Source organism: Mobula birostris, chromosome 2 (genome assembly GCF_030028105.1).
Source record: "Mobula birostris isolate sMobBir1 chromosome 2, sMobBir1.hap1, whole genome shotgun sequence".
Taxonomy (NCBI): Eukaryota; Metazoa; Chordata; class Chondrichthyes; order Myliobatiformes; family Myliobatidae; genus Mobula; species Mobula birostris.
The window spans coordinates 155,852,241-155,871,124 of record NC_092371.1 but is presented as its reverse complement, the minus strand read 5'-3'; the positions used below and the strand labels follow the sequence as shown (position 1 = coordinate 155,871,124).

Here is an 18,884-nt window from a genome sequence, read left to right as displayed (position 1 = left end):
TATGAATGTATAAACATATATCTGTCTCAAATGTAATCAATTCCTTTTATTTACAGACTAAAGGAGCAAAGGGCGAACCAGTAAGTACTCGACATTCAACTTCGAAATGCCTGCTGAGAATTAGTCTTAAAATTCATAGAATATTTGTAGTATTTCAAATTTCAAGCATAGTAAAAATAAACTTCAGAATTGCTACTCGCAACTCAACCAATTATTGTGGTCAATATTTTGTTGGCAGGTTATAGTTAGAGTCGTACAATTTCCTATAGCACCAAGGGATTGTAGGGAAATGATCTTCACTGGATGTTTGTTGTTTCACACACTGGAAGGCTGTGCATTGTAGTCATGTCACATTCCAACAAATGGTATTGAAACCATTGTGCTTTTTCAAATGTATGAACGAGAAAATTGGGATATATGGAATTATTCTAATTTTTATACGTGGCCTGTAAATGCAGTGAGCAGCATAGAGGATGTTAACAGACTCTAAGAGGGCATAGAAAGAGACTGGTGATATATCCAAGCCTGGACAAAATCTGACAGATCTATGAAGTGATACTAGAGTGGATGAATTATATAAAACAAATTAAACAACTTAAAGGAGACATTGGAACACACAGAACTGTGATACAAACCCAGAAGACTGAAGGTTGGAAAGCTATAGCAATAGTACTTGGATGTACAATGGATCTAGTTAATTGGGCCATCAGTTAATCGGAACAGCTGCTAATTTGGGACAACTCTTAAAGAACAAAAACAAATCAAGAAAATAGCCGGGATTCCCTTCACTTATTTGGAATACTATGCCACATAATTGGGTCAGAAAACTGTTGTCGAACATTTTCTAAATAACACCAGCCGCCTGCACTTATGTGTGGCTGTTAGACACTACACCATGCTTAGAGTGAACAGTTTTTAAATAGTTACATATTTGTGTTCAAAAAGCACTGATTTTTGTCACAAATAAACAGTAAGACAGTTTAGAACCTTTTTGCTCACTGTGGTTTCAAGTGTTCAGGCTTGGAGAAGCCAGAAATGACTGGAAATGAAAATAAATCAAATTCACAACTTCAACAAGCTAGGAACCATGAAGAATTTGAATGTATCAATAATAATCAGGAATATTATGAATATGGAGATTTGGAGGATAAAACCATCAAAAGCATTGTTTGAAGGCAGTCCAATATCTGCATTAGGTGTCCCTATGCTGGTTTTGTTCGTTTACAGTCCATCAAAAGAATACATCAACACACACTGAATAAATTCCTCTGATGATAACTATTAAGAGCTAATACAGTTTTATAGTACTGTAGTAGTTTTGGTAGTGTTCTAACTTATTCTGTATTTAATTTAAATATATAATTTGTTATTCAGTTAAACAGTAGTTTGTCTTTTTTAGAACTTTTTAACTATTTCCATGAAACTTCAGCTAACTGGGACAGCCAATTAATTGAACTAAAATTAACCAGAAGCTGCTGTGTATGGTAGTGACAGGAAAGTAATGCGAATCTTTTATCAAAAGCAGTTAGGTTTCAGTTGAAATGCTTTGGCTGATTCAGAGCACAACACTTAAGAAAAAAGTGGCAAAAACTTCGGAGAAAAATAAATGACTTAGAGTGGTGACAAGGGGAAAGACTCCAGTTACATGGGGAGACGACTCTCCACATGTTCTGTTTACAGCAAACAAGGTTAGGAGCAAAGTTGAGAATGAGATGAAATAGTAACTAAGAAGTGCCAATAACCAGAAAACAAAGCGTTAAGATAAGTCAAAATGAACCAAAAGCAACATGAGAAACAAGTATTCCTAAACAATGAGGTATTACAATTTCATGTGTACCTGATGAAGGATTGGACCAGTAGATTTAACAACTTTTAAAGCCGAGGTCTAAAAAGAAATAATTTTCAGGTCAATGAGTTAAGGTGAGCAGAATTAATTAAGTAGGTCTTTCAAACATCCCTTTGCATAAGATTCTCTTCCTCCTTTTGTGCATATTTATTAATCTTTAATTGAGAGAGTAAATCAGGTACCCATGATCCAGATAACATGCTTCCATTGTTTGAGTCAAGATACTGTATTTCCACTGTAAGAAACTGTGCTTTAGAAGCTAAAAGTAGTAACACTTAATCCAGACTATTATTTAATTTGGGAAGGATGGACAGAGAAATGAAAATTAAAAATCATAAATAATGACAGAACTTATGGAAAGCAGATCAGGGGCAATATCCCGAGAGACAGAACAGAGTTAGACTGACAAACAGACTGAATGAGAGAGGTGACCAGCTCAAGAAACTAAAACTTGCCAAATAGTTTTTTAAACTCCATTACTGAGGCAGTGCCAAAACATTGTAAACAATGTACGTATTCATGATGTGACTTCAATGCACTGAACCTTAAGTACCAACAAAACTCCTCTGAGGTGGTTATAGTACACTTTGGTTATTGGTAGCATTGCTACGATGCAAATTAAATGGCACAGATCTAGGATTATCTAGCTGCTCACTCCTTTATTTATTTCCAGAAGCTAACGCCTTTCCATGATTCATAGCACTTTATATATCACTGTACAGTGAGGATGTAATTAATACAGTTAGAGTACACTGATCAAATCAATTTTTTAAAATATTTTTGGCATGGTTTACTTTCTTATTTTGTCTTTCCTGTTCCATAAATATAAGATTGAGTCTGAAATATATGTTACAGCACATGTGTTTATCCCAATAGCTCCAGACTGGTGTTAATGATTCACATGCACCACTTATTCATTCTCATTACCTTTGCATGTCCTAGAACTTCATTTGCATACCTAGTTTCCCATTTGATTTGTCTATCCTATTATTGTCAGTGGCTTCTTGTCATAGTAATATACACATTTTCACCACTCTCGATCTGCCTCTATCTGCAGAATTTTCAGTTTGTTTTGTTGAAAACAGCTTTACATCCTCTCAGTGGCCATTTTATTAAATATACCTGTACACCTGCTTGTTAATGCAAATATCTAATCAACCAATCATGTGGCAGCAACTCAATGCATAAAAGCATTAGAGTGGAGAAGAAATGTGATCTAACTGACTTTGACCATGGATTGATTGTTGGTGCCAAAAGGGGTGGTTTGAGTATCTCAGAAACTGCTGATCTCCTGGGATTTTCACGTGCAACTGTCTCTAGAGTTACAGAGAATGGTGCAAAAAACTTCTAGTGAGTGACAGTTCTGTGGGCAAAAATGCTTTGTTACTGGAAGAAATCAGAGGAGAATGACCAAACTAGTTCAATCTGACAAGTAGACAACAGTAACTCAAATAACCACCTATTACAACGGTGGCATGCAGAAGAGCATCTCTGAATGCACAACACGCTGAACCTTGAAGTGGATGGGCAACAGCAGCAGAAGACCACAAGGTAAAGGGGGTATATAATATAGTGGCCACTGAGTGCATTTTGGTCTCTCATTTTAGATAAAATTACAAATGTAAATATCTTATCTCTGTCTGTTTCTCCAAAGCCCATGATAATTAAAAATAACTCTGCTAGCTTATCAACCAGACTTTCTTTTATAAAAGAAAGCAATACAATGAGTGTTCAAAATATCTAATGATTCACCAAAACTAGAGAAAGCACTGTCCTGAGACCAGTGCGGTTCTTGCCTGGTATGTGTATCGCAACATTTTTTGTCTAGTGACCACTTACAGGTAGTTTTCCATTTTTATTTGTGGCTAATTCACACTTGTTATACATCCTTCTGGTCTTTCCTTCCATTGCTATTAAATAGACAGCTAATTACTACTTGTACAAAAACAGGAATACAGCATCTGTGAAACAATTTCTGTTTTTGTTTCAGAATTCAGCATCTGCAGTTTTATTTGTTAGGCAGTTCCCACTGTCCACTTTCCACCATTGCTGATCATTTTATCTTTATTTATTCAGAGGTACATCATTCTGATCCAATGAGCCTGCGCTGCTCGCGAACACTCCTGTAACCAATTAACCTACTAACTTGTACACCTTTGGAATGCGGGACGAAACCAGACCACCCGAATGAAATCCATGTGGTCACAGGAGAATGCACAAACTCCTCACAAAGACTGGTGAAATTGAAATCCAGATTGTTGCACTGCAGTAGCGTTATACCAATTGCTACGTTACCGCGATTGCCAAGATCATAAGTGTCTTTCTCATCATAGATCTCCAAGTTATGGTTAATGGTGGAATGCTGACTGCTTCTCCATTTTAATTCCCCAAGGATACTGAATCTAATTCTAGCAACCCTATTGCCTCCAGTAGCTGGAGGATTCTGAGGTCATGTGAGGTTTACTCTACATTAGACAAAAGAAGATTTATAGCATTTAAAACACTGAGGAGTCTCTGAGTGGTCTATCAGCCAGAAGCAAATTGAATAAAGGAGGTGGTTCTAATATCTGGTTTGAAGACCATTATAAAGTGAAAATAATTGTAAGTCTGTATTTTTGGGAAAGAGCACAAGAAGAGTTTGAAAGATCAGAAAATACTTGGAACACTCTGCTTTTGGATTTTAAGGAAAAAGAGTAGGCTGTTCACTGTCTTAGGCTGTAGCTTTAATGAATTAAATCTAATTTTGAAGTTGTACTTCACTGTGCAGGACTTGCCCACCTGAAAAAAAATAGTTGCTTAATCATCTTTACCATTGATTTTTAGCTCCATCTTAGCTCTGAAAAACTACTTTTTATTAAGACCAATATTTTTGCAGGGGGAGCCTGGTGCCAGAGGCCTTCCAGGAATGCAAGGAGAAAGGGCAAGTATATTTACAATAATGCTTACATTAAAATTTGATCATTGCACCCACCTGCCTTCTGTTTGTTTATTTCATTGTAAACTCTTGACACAGAGCTACCAATTTACATTGAAAGTAATCCTAAGGGTTACTTCATATGATCTCACATTTCTCAAGAGCCTACCAATGAAACAAATTTTTACCAAACTCCTATAACTTTGATACTCAATAATATGATTTCCCTTTAAGTTACTCATAGTATGTTCTGGAGAATAATATTACATTTCTGGAAACCCTGGGGTATTGGGAATGCTATCGACGTTAAATCAGAAGAACTTTGACAAATACTGTTTGTCTTATAGGGTTTTGAAGGACCCCAAGGCCTTCCAGGGCAAGCAGGAATAGAAGGCCAAAGGGTAAGTAAGCTTTAAAAACAACTACTATGTTTGGTTGAAGTTGGAAGACAGAATGGACACATCCTTCAATATAAGGTACCAGCAGTTAAAAATGAGGAAATTTTGGAAGTGACTGAATTGTGTATAGTAGATTAACACAGTCTGTTAGCATCATGTTTAAGTTGCTGGAATAGAAGCTCATTGAGATAGAATTTGAATGACACCATATAGTTGGGGAATATAAGTTCAAGAAATAAACCAAGTCTGAATTGACAGCTAGTCTCTAGAAGAGTAACTATAAACTCTCAGAGATTGTCATGTAAATCCACCCACTTCATGAATGTCCTTCATGGAATGAGATCCATTGTTCTTACCTGGTCTAGCCCATATATGGCTTTAGACCCATCAGTCAGGTTGTACCCCAATTACTTGTCAATTTAGGAATAGTTAAGGATGGATCATACCTGCCAATGTTATGAAGTATTGCCACAGTTATTTACTTTGAATAACATTCGTTGAGTTTAGAGCATAAGTTTGTATTTCATTGCTCAGCCTGCTAATGTGGTCTGGTATTATACTGAGAATCATTGTCACTCAATTTAAGGTCACATGATGAATTGTTACCAGACTGAGAGCATTTCATTATCTGTGCAGTCAATCTTTGGCATGAATTAAAGTATAAGGTGGCATATTTCATGAATGGAGAAGATTGACAAACCCTTTACTCATGTCAAAAGTTTGGAACAAATATGTAGTTTGTAATGTCTGGGGAGGTTTACAATTCCTCCAACATTTGGATGTTGTGGGTACTGATTTGACTCCAGTTTGTAGATTGATGCATACACACTATAAGTTGTGGATCATCTTAGGAAGGATGTTAATGTGTCCACTTGGAAATATGCAGTGTGTATTGTCCATGGCATTCCTAGTTTAACATTAGCATCTTCATCTTGGAGCCCAGTGATGCAGAAAACACCATGTGTAAAACCCACATGCAGGATCAGGGCTGTTTCAAATACATGAATGTGAGTGGCTGGTGGATTTCTACTAAGTCTTGCTTCAAGTCAACCAGTGTATGATGCTTTGCGACTTGTTTGCATTTCATAACCTTTGATGTGGTTGCAAACACTTTTATCTTTGCATCAGTGTGTACATGTACTTGTGCACATAAGCAATAAGTTAGCCTTACTTCAAGAGGGTGTTATGTCAGGAACTACGAGAGATTGTCCTGAGTTCAAGGAACCTGATAGCTTTTATCTTCAATCCTTTTTAAAGTGAGGCAAATACCAAGAACACTTTTTCAAATCAAGGTATTGGGCCATATGATTATGGTGGACATTAAAGGAGTAAACTTCTTTCAAGCCACAATACATCTCTGAGTTTTCAAGAGAAGTAGGATGAATATGAGGATGCTATCATCTTTGGTTTCAGCACTGCTATATATCACATTATTGTGCAAGAAAAAAGGTATATGTTGGTGTTGTGCCCTGTGTTTGTATGATGTATGTACCGTGGCTGAATAGCTGATTGTGTATATATGAGGGCATGAAGCTTCAAGTAGTCCGTTTGTATATGAGGGTCTGGTGCAATGGATAATTGTTGGAGGGCAAGTAATGGGGATGTGGTGCATTGAGCGGTATCTAACGCTACCATTGCAGTTGGTGAGGTAACGTATGTGAAAATACGTCTTCTGGTCCTAACAATGTGGATGGAATAACAGTATTGTGCATCAATCATGTCCTGGATCACTCACCTCAATGGTGTTTCTGTGGAATTTCCCTTGATTCTTCACCAAAGTTATGACAGGTGATGGGAAATATCCAGCAGGTTTTCAAACTTTGTCTCCCAAGTAGGATCTCGTTTGTTGCTTGTTGCCACCGGTGTGTAACACTGGCAATTATTGTAACATCAGTATTAGTAATGGGTTGGAGATGATATCGTCAAAGAGAGGTAGAGGAACCAAACATTTGGCACAGTTCAGCAGTTATTATTGTCGTATTCTGAATATTCTGAAGGGAGAGGGCAAGCAGCCAGCTGCCTTGGTACATGTTGGTACCAATGACATAGATAGGAAAACAGAGGAGGTCCTGAAGAGAGATTTCCGGGAGTTAGGAAGGAAGCTGAGAAGCAGGACCTCCAGGGTAGTAATCTCAGGATTGCTGCCTGTGCTATGTGCTAGTGAGGGCAAGAATAGTAGGATCAGGCAGATGAATGCATGGCTGAGAGACTGGTGCAGGGGGCAGGGCTTCAGACTCTTGGATCATTGGGATCTCTTCTGGGGGAAGTATGACCTGTTCAAAAAGGACGGGTTACACCTGAACCCGAAGGGGACCAATATCCTGGCAGGGAGGTTTAATAGAGCTGTTAGGGAGGGTTTAAACTAATTTGGCAGGGGGATGGGAACCGGAATGATAGAGCAGAGGAAGGGGGAAACAAATAAATCTAAGATAGTGAGCAGTAAAGATGTCAGGAAGGACAGGCAGGTGATGGGGCAAATTTGCAGCCATTGGGATGAGTTGCAGTGCAATAAAGTTGCAGTGCAATCAAAGCAAAAAGTACCAAATACTGGTCTTAAGGTGTTACACTTAAATGCACGCAGCATAAGCAATAAAATGGATGATCTTGTCGTACAGCTACAGATTGGCAGGTATGATATTGTGGCCATCACTAAGACGTGGCTAAAGGATGCATGTCTCTGGGAGCTGAACATCCAAGGATACACAGTGTATCGGAAGGATAAGCAGGTCGGCAGAGGGGGTGGCGTGGCCTTATTGGTAAGAAATGATATTAAATCATTAGAAAGAGGTGACATAGGATTGAAAGGTGCAGAATCTTTATGAATTGGGCTAAGAAATCGCAGGGGTGATGGCAGTTATATACATGCCTCCTAACAGTTGCAGTAATGTGGACTACAAATTACAACAGGAAATAGAAAAGGCTTGTTAGAAGGGCAGTGTAATGATAATTGTGGGGGATTTTAACATGCGAGTGGATTGGGAAAATCAGGTCGGCACTGGCTCTCAAGAAAGAGAATTTGTAGAATGTCTGAGAGATGGCTTTTTAGAACAGCTTGTTGTTGAGCCCACTAGGGGATCGGCTGTACTGGATTGGGTATTGTGTAATGAACTGGAGGTGATTAGAGAGATTGAGGTGAAGGAATCCTTAGGATGCAGTAAGCATAATATGATCGAGTTCACTGTGAAATTTGAGAAAGAGAAGCCAAAATCTGATGTGTCGGTATTTCAGTGGAGAAAAGGAAATTACAGGGGCATGAGAGAGGAACTGGCCAAAGTTGACTGGAAAGGGACACTGGCGGGAAGGACGGCAGAGCAGCAGTGGCTGGAGTTTATAGGAGAAGTGAGGAAGATGCAAGGCAGACATATTCCAAAAAAGAAGAAATTTTCGAATGGAAGAAGGATGCAACCGTGGCTGACAAGAGAAGTCAAAACCAAAGTTAAAGCAAAGGAGAGGGCATACAAGGAAGCAAAAATTAGTGGGAAGACAGAGGATTGGGAGGTTTTTAAAAGGTTACAAAAGGAAACTAAGAAGGTCATTAAGAGGGAAAAGATGAATTATGAAAGGAAGCTAGCAAATAATATCAAAGAGGATACGAAAAGCTTTTTCAAGTTTATAAAGAGTAAAAGACGTGAGAGTAGATATAGGACTGATAGAAAATGATGCTTGAGATAGGAGATAAGTAGGTGGTGGAGGAACTGAACAAGCATTTTGCATCAGTCTTCACTGAGGAAGACATCAGCAGTATTCCGGACACTCAAGGGTGTCAGGGAAGAGAAGTGTGCGCAGTCACAATTACGACAGAGAAAGTACTCAGGAAGCTGAATAGTCTAAGGGTAGTTAAATCTCCCAGACCAGATGGAATGCACCCTTGTGTTCTGAAGGAAGTAGCTATGGAGATTGTGGAGGCATTAGCAATGATCTTTTAAAAGTCAATAGATTCTGGCATGGTTCCGGAAGACTGAAAGATTGCAAATGTCAGTCCGCTATTTAAGAAGGGGGCAAGGAAGCAAAAAGGAAATTATAGACCTGTTAGCTTGACATCGGTGGTTGGGAAGTTGTTGGAGTCGATTGTCAAGGATGAGGTTACAGAGTACCTGGAGGCATATGACAAGATAGGCAGAACTCAGCATGGTTTCCTTAAAGGAAAATCCTGCCTGACAAACCTATTACAGTTTTTTGAGTTAATTACAAGTAGGCTAGACAAAGGAGATGCAGTGGATGTTGTATATTTGGATTTTCAGGAGGCTTTTGACAAGGTGCTGCACATGATTCTGCTTAACAAGATAAGAGCCCATGGAATTACGAGAAAGTTACATACGTGGATAGAGCATTGGTTGATTGGCAGGAAACAGAGAGTGGGAATAAAGAGATCCCTTTCTGGTTGGCAGCTGTTTACCGATGGTGTTTCACAGGGGTCCGTGTTGGGGCCGTTTCCTTTTATGTTGTACATCAACGATTTGGATTATGGAACAGATGGCTTTGTGGCTAAGTTTGTTGATGATACAAAGATAGGTGGAGGGGCCGGTAGTGCTGAGGAAACAGAGAGTCTGCAGAGAGACTTGGATAGATTGGGAGAGTGGGCAAAGAAGTGGCAAATGAAATACAATGTTGGAAAGTGTATGGTTATGCACTTTGGTAGAAGAAATAAACAGGCAGACTATTATTTAAATGGGGAGAGAATTCAAAGTTCTGAGATGCAACGGGATTTGGGAGTCCTTGAGCAGGATACGCTTAAGGTTAACCTCCAGGTTGAGTTGGCGGTGAAGAAGGCGAATGCAATGTTGGCATTCATTTCTGGAGGAATAGAGTATAGGAACAGGGATGTGATGTTGAGGCTCTATAAGGCACTGGTAAGACCTCACTTGGAGTACTGTGTGCAGTTTTGGGCTCCTGATTTAAGAAAGGATGTGCTGACATTGGAGAGGATTCAGAGAAGATTCACTAGAATGATTCCAGGAATGAGAGGGTTAACATATGAGGAATATTTGACGGCTCTTGGACTGTTCTCCTTGGAGTTTAGAAGAATGAGGGGGGACCTCATAGAAACATTTTGAATGTTGAAAGGCATGGACAGAGTGGATGTGGCAAAGTTGTTTCCCATGGTGGGGGAGTCTAGTACGAGAGGGCAGGACTTAAGGATTGAAGGGCGCCCATTCAGAACAAAGATGCCAAGACATTTTTTTAGCCAGAGAGTGGTGAATCTATGGAATTTGTTGCCACGGGCAGCAGTGGAGGCCAAGTCATTGGGTGTATTTAAGGCAGAGATTGATAGGTATCTGAGTAGCCAGGGCATCAAAGGTTATGGTGAGAAGGCGGGGGAGTGGGATTAAATGGGAGAATGGATCAGCTCATGATAAAATGGCGGAGCAGACTCAATGGGCCGAATGGCTGACTTCTGCTCCTTTGTCTTATGGTCTTATGGTATGTTTAATAAGGATGAGCTTCTTTCGTAGAATCACTGAAATATGAGGATACTGCTATGTTTAATATGACCATCTCTGCTACATATTATTCAGGCAATGGAATGTACCTCAACTCTTTTAAAGAACAATTCACTTAATCCCAATCAGTGACTTTTTCCCCCAACTCTTCCAATTTCTTTTCTCCATGATATATATATCTAATTCTCTTCAAAATCTGCTTCTTTTGACATAGCCAATGGTTCCAACCACGCATTCTGTGAAAGTGTTTCTCCCCAGATTACTTCTATGTTTTTCCCATCTCCAAAATCATACAGAGAATAATGTCAGATTCTCTAGCCCATTCTGTGGAGGCAAAGGAATAGTCGAGGCTTTGAGTTGTGAGTCTGCATTGGGACTGAGAGCATACAGGGGCAACAACCAGTATAAAGAGGTGAGAGGGTGGCCTTAGACAGGTGATAGGTAGAACCAGGTCAGCATGGAGATGATAGGCAAATGGAACCAGGTGGAGGTGGGAGCGTCTCCTTATTTAGAAGATTCCAGCATCAGCAGCCTTTTTTTTCTACTTATTACCTTCGAGCTTGTGCCCCTATACCTGCCCTGCTCTCTCCTCATCCGACTCCAACTGCTTTCTTTTAATTGTTTTCTTACCTGCCTCTTTCAATCACTCATCAGCCACTGCACCCTGAATCCACTCCTCTCACCTGCCAGCCCCTGCTTAACCCTTCCTTCTCGCCTCTTTATACCGACTATTTACTCTCTAGATTTTCATCCCTGCTGTAGGATCTCTATCCAAGACATCATCTATTCCTTTTTCATTACAGATGCTGCCTGACCCGCTATGTTTCACCAGCAGGTCCAACATATTCAGCATCTCTGGTGCCTCTTATGTCTTGGATTCTGATATGCTTTACTAATGACTTGGTTAATTTGTTCCATCACTGTCAGGGTTAATCAGCATTGTTTGATAAGGTCATAGAAAGATGCAGGAATGTCAGCCCACTGAGACCATGGCACGTATTTCATGAGCTACAGTGTAGGATGACTGTATCAGGATTCATGTCCGTCGGAATATGTGTAAAATTTACTTAGCTTTCTCTGCTTTATAAAGATTTCATTTGTTCAATAATAATTGTGAGTCATGAGAATAAAATTAATTAGCTTGCATTAACTAACAAATAGTTACAAATCAATAATGGCAGGGAGCACCACTGGACACTACCACTTATATATTTATGCTTTCTGTGAGAGCAGCTCCCCAACCAGAGTACAGGATCATAAAATCATTGATGTACTGTATGAAACCAAACAATTTTTGTCCTTTTGTATCATATAGTATTACCTATTCTAGTGAGAATGTCTCCAACTTGTGAAGCATTTCCAAAACAGAAATTGAGCTCTCCTGGTGATGACAGCTCCTTATATATATTTATAGTAACTCTGCCACAGATCAGGAAAGGTACCAGAAATTTAATCTGAGTGGTTCATAAATTACAGCTTCAGTTTGCAGTGTACAAATTATTTGAAAAAATACTGCATCTTCTAAATACAGGAGTGGTCATAATAATCCCTAAATTATTATAATTTCAGGTTTTATTCTTAGAAACTCTTAGATAGGCACATGGATGATAAAAAAAAAAATGCAGGGCTACATTGGAGGGAAGGGTTAGATTGACCTTAGAGTAGGTTAAAATGTCGGCATAACATTGTGGGTCAAAGGGCCTGTACTGTGCGGCAATGTTCTATGTCCTGGTGTAATCTTGTATTCAGTGGAGCAATGTGCATAAATATGTGTCCTGCTATGAATAATAAAGTGATGTAATGATGTAAAATTTTGATCACTAAATTAGCCCAGTGAAGGCTAATTACAATAGCAGCTGTAATGAATTGTCTACATGTGACATATAAAGAAAGGGCAACTGGATGAGTGACTTGGAGTCAACAATTTGAAAACCAGAGGAGACAGATTAGGACAAAGTAATCATAATACAATATCCTTAGGAACGTCACGTGATAAATAACATTTAGAAAACATTTTAGTCTGAAATTTTTTCTTCATAATCTGGAAAATAGAGTCTGTAATTGCTTTAACACTACAAAACTGCTGAAATAAACTAGCCCACAAGATTTTAATTGCTATTTTTTTCAGTTAACCTGATTATCTTAAGTATAGTGTGATTGCAGCTGTAGGAATCTTCCAGGATGAAGGTCAGAAAAAGAACAGTTTAAAGGCATAGTTTTCCTTATGAGTTTTTTTTTATCGTGTTAAACTGATGATTGTCCTATCTATACCCACCCTGCTCCCATTCACACTGTGTTTGATAACCTATTTTGGGCTTTGTCTTGCCTCAGTTTAACATCCTCATTCTTGTTTATAAGGCCATCAATGATCTCTGTATCTTCAGCCTGTAACCTCCTGAATCTATCTTATTTCTATGACGTCGTCAAATTAATTATTCAGTACAGGTGGCCAAACTTCAAACTGTTGAGACTTAAGTGCAGAATTCCTTCCCTAAATGCCCATTCCCTGAATCTCCTTTTCAGTCAAGATTTCAGATTCCTGTCCTATCACATCATCAAATATTGTGTGTTTGAGATGTTTTACAATGCTAAAGGCTATAAATACTTGTAAATTGTTTAAAGTTGCTTTTTTATTTATGACAATTGCTGATTGTTCGAGTTATTATATCTAGAGTCATGTAGGCACAGCACAAAAACTTGCCCTTCAGCCCACTGAGTCCATGCCAAACATCAAACGCATTTTTACATAAATCCTATATTAATCCCATTTAATTCTCGCCACATTCCCAGCAATTCTTGCCAATACCAGATTCTACCACTCACCCTCACAATAGGGGTAATATACAAAGTTCAAAGCAGCCTTGAGATTTGTCTCCTTGGAGGCAGCCACAAAAAACAAAACCCATTTGAAAAAGACTATCAAACACCCAATGTGGGTAAAGAAAACAAATTGTGCAAACAATAAAAGTAAGCAAATAACATTTAGAACTGAAGTTCACGAAAGTGAGTCCACAGCCATGAAGCCAGTTATCACTGCAGTTGATTCAGGAGCCCATTCATTGCTGGACACAGCCTTAGTTCAGCACAGAGTAAACCTCGCGGAGCAGCGAGCTGTATACTGGCCCGTCCCTCATCTCTGGCCCCCAACACCCTGACCTTTTCAATCTGGCCCAGTGATTAAATCAGCCAAACCTCAGGTCACTCCTCGCTCTTGGACCTGGCCCCTGCTGTTTCAGTAGCAGACATCCCACCTCTCCCGGAAGTTACGGGAGTCTCCCGCATATTGATAGCGGCTCCCTGATGCCTGCAAATTATATACAATATCCTGGAAATCGATTTTTTTGAGAGCTAGCAAGAGAGAGCGCGAAAGAGAGAGTGAGTTCCATAGCAGAGTGTTCCAAAAAAAGAAAATATAAAATGTACTTCACCCCAGACTACACTAAAGTGTACCCCTGCCTAATAGGGTTCAAAAATAATGACTGTGTTGCTCGCTGCACTGTTTGCAACAGTGATTTTTCTGTTGCCCATGGTGGGTTAAGACTGTAAAAGACATGTTGAGGTGAGTTTAACAGGTGTCATTTGTTCATTAGCACAGCTAATGTTATTTAAACTAGCTGGCCAGCTGCTAAGGAGCTACTCTATTGCAGACATCCCACCTCTCCCGGAAGTTCCAGGAGTCTCCCGCAAATTTACTTTATACTTTATACTTTATTGTTGCCAAACAATTGATACTAGAATGTACAATCATCACAACGATATTTGATTCTGTGCTTTCTGCTGCCTGGATTACAATTATTAAATATTAAAAATATTAAAAATTTGTAAATATTAAAAATTTAAATTATAAATCATAAATAGAAAATTAAAAAATGTAAAGTAAGGTAGTGCAAAAAAACCGAGAGGCAGGTCCAGATATTTGGAGGGTATGGCCTAGATCCGGGTCAGGATCCGTTCAGCAGCCTTATCACAGTTGGAAAGAAGCTGTTCCCAAATCTGGCCGTAGGAGTCTTCAAGCTCCTGGGCCTTCTCCTGGAGGGAAGAGGGACGAAAAGTGTGTTGGCTGGGTGGGTCGTGTTCTTGATTATCCTGGCAGCACTGCTCTGACAGCATGTGGTGTAAAGTGAGTCCAAGGACAGAAGATTGGTTTGTGTGATGTGCTGCGCCGTGTTCACGATCCTCTGCAGCTTCTTTTGGTCTTGGACAGGACAACTTCCGTACCAGGTTGTGATGCACCCTAGAAGAATGCTTTCTTGATGGTGTTACCTCCCTGAAAGGTTTTTGCAAGGTGAGATGTCTGCAATAGGCTCGTGGGCCTAGACCTCACTGCTTCAATTTGGCCCATCCCCGACTTTTCTAATTCCGCCGAGTACTTAAATTGTTGAAATTTTGGCCCTTACCTTACACTTGGGACTGGGCCTTACTGCCTTGACTCTGCCTCGCCTCAGTTCTGCTGCATTAAATCGCCTCCAAGCCCACTCTAGCGATGCCCAAACATTGGCTCATTTCCCACAGTCAGACCCAGGACCTGGTACCTTGATTCATGCCACGCCGCAACTATCCTGCACCTTCAAGACTTCAGTTCACATCACAAAAATGCCAGGTCATACAAGAGGTTCAACAACTGAGCTCCGAAAGAGAAGTTACAGGCTATTGAGTGCGGTGATCATATTTGAGGAAAATTGTGATTAATAATTATTTTTCATTTTGTTTGTTTTGTTTGCTACCAGCAAGTCATTATATGCCTCACCAGTGCCATCTTAAACCAATTCACCTACACAAAGGTTTTTGGGATGAGGTAGGGTGAGAGAAATCCAGAACAACCAGAAGAAACTCACATGGTCACATGGAGAACATGCAAACTTCACATAAACAGCATTAGATGTTGGAATTGAACCCAGATTGCCACAGCTGTGACACAGCAGCTTTACAATTTGCCATGCAACATACAACATACACATGCAGACCTCAACATTAAAGAAACTTAGTTTTGTAAATATGCCCCCCCATGAATTACTGTTGATCTCTCAATAAACCTTCTATAATCCAAGTTATATACCTAAATCTTTATCCAAACCTTCTGATCCTCAGTTGTTACCATTCTTATCCTTAACCATCCACAAGCATTTTGAGATACAAGACATTGCAGATGCTGAGATCAGGCAGAACTCAAAGAGTCAGGAAATCAGAGTATCAATTGTGAAGGAAAAGGGCTTGTTCATGTCTTGGGTTGAGATCCTAAATCAGGACTGTTCCAGGTCTTAATGCTGGCTCACAACCTGTAACATCCACTCACAAAACATTTTAATCCTTGCCAGTCACTGATCAAGTCAAATTTCCTATTTGATGTCTCCTATTGGTTTGATGAATGTATTTTGCTTCTGGGTCTGTTAAAAATGGTGTAACACATGAAGTGAGAAAGAATCTTCCCAGGTAAGGCTTTCACAGACCTTATCTAATGATTTGATCTTGAATTGTTCCAAGGTCAGAGAGGACATGGTGGGCCAAGGGGCAAGTGTATGTTATATAACTTAATATTCTTAAATGTTCGAAACCATTCAAAGCTGATGCATTTGTAGTCTCATTAACTCCAGCACCACAGGAATTGCAGTTCACAACATACTTCAATCTGTTTCCATCTCAAAGCTAAGGCAAGTTCCTTTAAAAAATACAGGTGGAAAAACATGAATTGGATGTAAAAACAAACAGTGAAGTGGATGTAGTGTTCTGCAGTAATCTGTTGGGTACGTGTAACTCCCCATGCTTCTACTAGGCAATTCACAAAAATTATAATTAGTAAATTACCTTTTCAGATTAAAATTGCAATACTGCAGTAGAATGAAAACATACATAATTTTTTTTCTTCAATATATTTTATTCAGTAAATACAGAACTGGTTGTGACTGGACCTGAGCAGAAAGGCAGTTTCTAATTTTGTTGGACAATGACAGCGAATAAACCTAGAATAATGATATATTGCTTTGAGGAAGATACTACTGTAGAATTCAGTGGAGTATATATTACAGAAAGAGACCATATGATGGAACAAGTCTGTGTCTGTTCCCACCAACAACACCTAAGTAGATTGTGTGGCATCGAGTAATGGCATTCTTCAGCAATTTGGTAGAGTTGCTTTGCCTCCTTTCCACATCTAATTATCTGCCATGGATGGAGGCCGCTCCCCATCACATTTAAGGTGCCTCATCTCATTTGATAGTAAGTTCCACATTTTAGCCACCCCTGTATGAAGAAATTCCCCTTGAATTTCTGGTTGGATTTACTGGTGACCATCTTATCTGATATGGAAATGGCCATGCATTTGTTTCAGTCTGGCACAGGCAGACATTGGAAACATGCCATGTTACTTTGGATATTGACAAACCTGAGACTGGAAACATGCTGGGGTTTATTTTGAGATCTGACAATAATCTGACCTGGGTATCTGGGATTAAGTGCTAATACACAGCTACTAACATGCTAAGGTTGTCAGCATCTGTCCTTTTGGGTTAAACAGCAGTTAGCACATAGATGGTGTTAAGGGAAATATTCAAGCTATTTTAGCATTTAGAAGGGATAGATGTAGAAGCAATGTAGGAAACTTTTACCTTGGTCGTTACTGCAAAAGCAGCAAAACCAGAGTTAATAATTCTTTTTACACAACATCTAGATTTCTTTGCCAACTAATTCTAGATTAATAAAGTTGCCCCACAAGCTGATAAGGTTATTTAAAAGATGTACAGTATATTGGCTTTGTTAGTCAGGGGATTGAGTTCAAGAACTGAGAGATAATGTTACAGCTCTATAAAACCCCAGTAAGATCACACATTGTGTTCAGTTTTGGTCGCCTCATTATGGAAAGGATGTGGAAAGTTTAGAGAAAGTGCAGAAGAGATTTATCAGAATGCTGTCTGAATTAGAGAGCAGGATTTATGAGGATAGATTGAGTGAGCTGGTTTTTTCTCTCTGGAACAAAGGAAGATAAGAGGTGAATTGATAGTGGTGTTCAAGATAATAAGAGGCATCGATCAAATGGATAGCCAAAGACTTTCTCTCAGGATGGAAATGGCTAATGTGACGGGGCATAATTTACAGAGGGCAGGAAGGAGGTTTGGCCCCTGCACATGTAGCACACAGGCCCACTAGTGTGTGGACATGCCCTGGTGCTCATGAAACAGATCCCCAGCTGTGGTAAATAGCCCCACTGCCTTGTGGGCAGTCTCAAGAGAGACGAAGGCTACGGGAGTAAATCCAGACAGCAAATCCGGAGTGGAGCCCCTAAGACAGCTGGACATCATTGAATATCTTTCCAGCAGCTCCTGCAGCCAAGCTGGTGCCAAACGTATTGCTTCATTAGCTTTCTTTTGGACAACACTGCTGAGGCCAAGAGGCAGATCTTGACGAATGGGCATCTCAGGATCTCCATACCGTCTATCCAGGCTTGTGTGATGATCACCTTTGACACAGATGGACGCCAACTAGTTGAAAAGCAAAGAAAGTATAAGGTGATGTGAGAGGTAAGTATTTTACACAGAGAGTGGTGAGTGTGTGGAAGGCCCTGCGAAGAATGGTGGCCAAACAGATAGATTAGGGGCATTAAGAAGCTCTTAGATAGGTACCTGAATGATGAAACATTCAAGGCTATGTAGGAGCGAAGGGTTATATTGACATGGGGTAGGTATAAGGTTGGCACCACACTGTGGGCCCAAGGGGCCTGCACTGTACTGCGTGGTAATATTCTATGTTCTAATAGGCATTTGAATCATAATCACCAATTTGCTTGGAACACTTGGGGCCAGTTTCACCATTTAGAACAGGAGTTCCCAACCTTTTTACACACAGACCCCTACTGTTAACCAAGGGGCCCATGGGCCCCAGGTTTGGAGCCCCTGCTCTAGAATGTAAATGCCAAGTTCACAGGATTCTTTGCAGAGAAGAAGAAAACAGTGGCTTGAACAGAATCACGAGAAAATCTGTAGATGCTGCCTGGCCTGCTGAGCTCCTCCAGCATTGTGTGTGTTGCTTGAACAGAAGGAACCTGATAGTTCTGGCTATGGAAATAAAAGTTAGTCTTGTACTGCAAAGCAGATGTTGTAAAACACTAGGACCTGGCATATTATCTGATTCAAGGGAGCAAATCTCAGAATTTATCTCCATGGAGTCAATTGACAGAGCCCAAACCAACTGGGGTTCTCCAGCATTGTTTTGGGAATGCTGCCCATAGCATCAGGCACCTCAGTGTTTTGTGCCAACAGCCACAGGTGCAGAAGACAACCTTAAAGAAGGTAATA

At 39.8% G+C, this 18,884-nt stretch overlaps 1 protein-coding gene across 2 annotated transcripts in view; it reads left to right on the top strand.

Annotated features, from left to right (window-relative positions):
• The window catches only part of col19a1 (collagen type XIX alpha 1 chain), a 374,732-nt gene that overhangs the window by 138,842 nt on the left and 217,006 nt on the right, over window positions 1-18,884 (top strand). For both annotated transcript variants that reach the window (XM_072250470.1, XM_072250475.1), the window contains exons 13-15: window positions 57-80; window positions 4,722-4,766; window positions 5,108-5,161. In XM_072250470.1, the coding sequence (XP_072106571.1) occupies window positions 57-80; window positions 4,722-4,766; window positions 5,108-5,161 (123 nt within the window). The remainder of the gene's footprint in view (window positions 1-56; window positions 81-4,721; window positions 4,767-5,107; window positions 5,162-18,884) is intronic.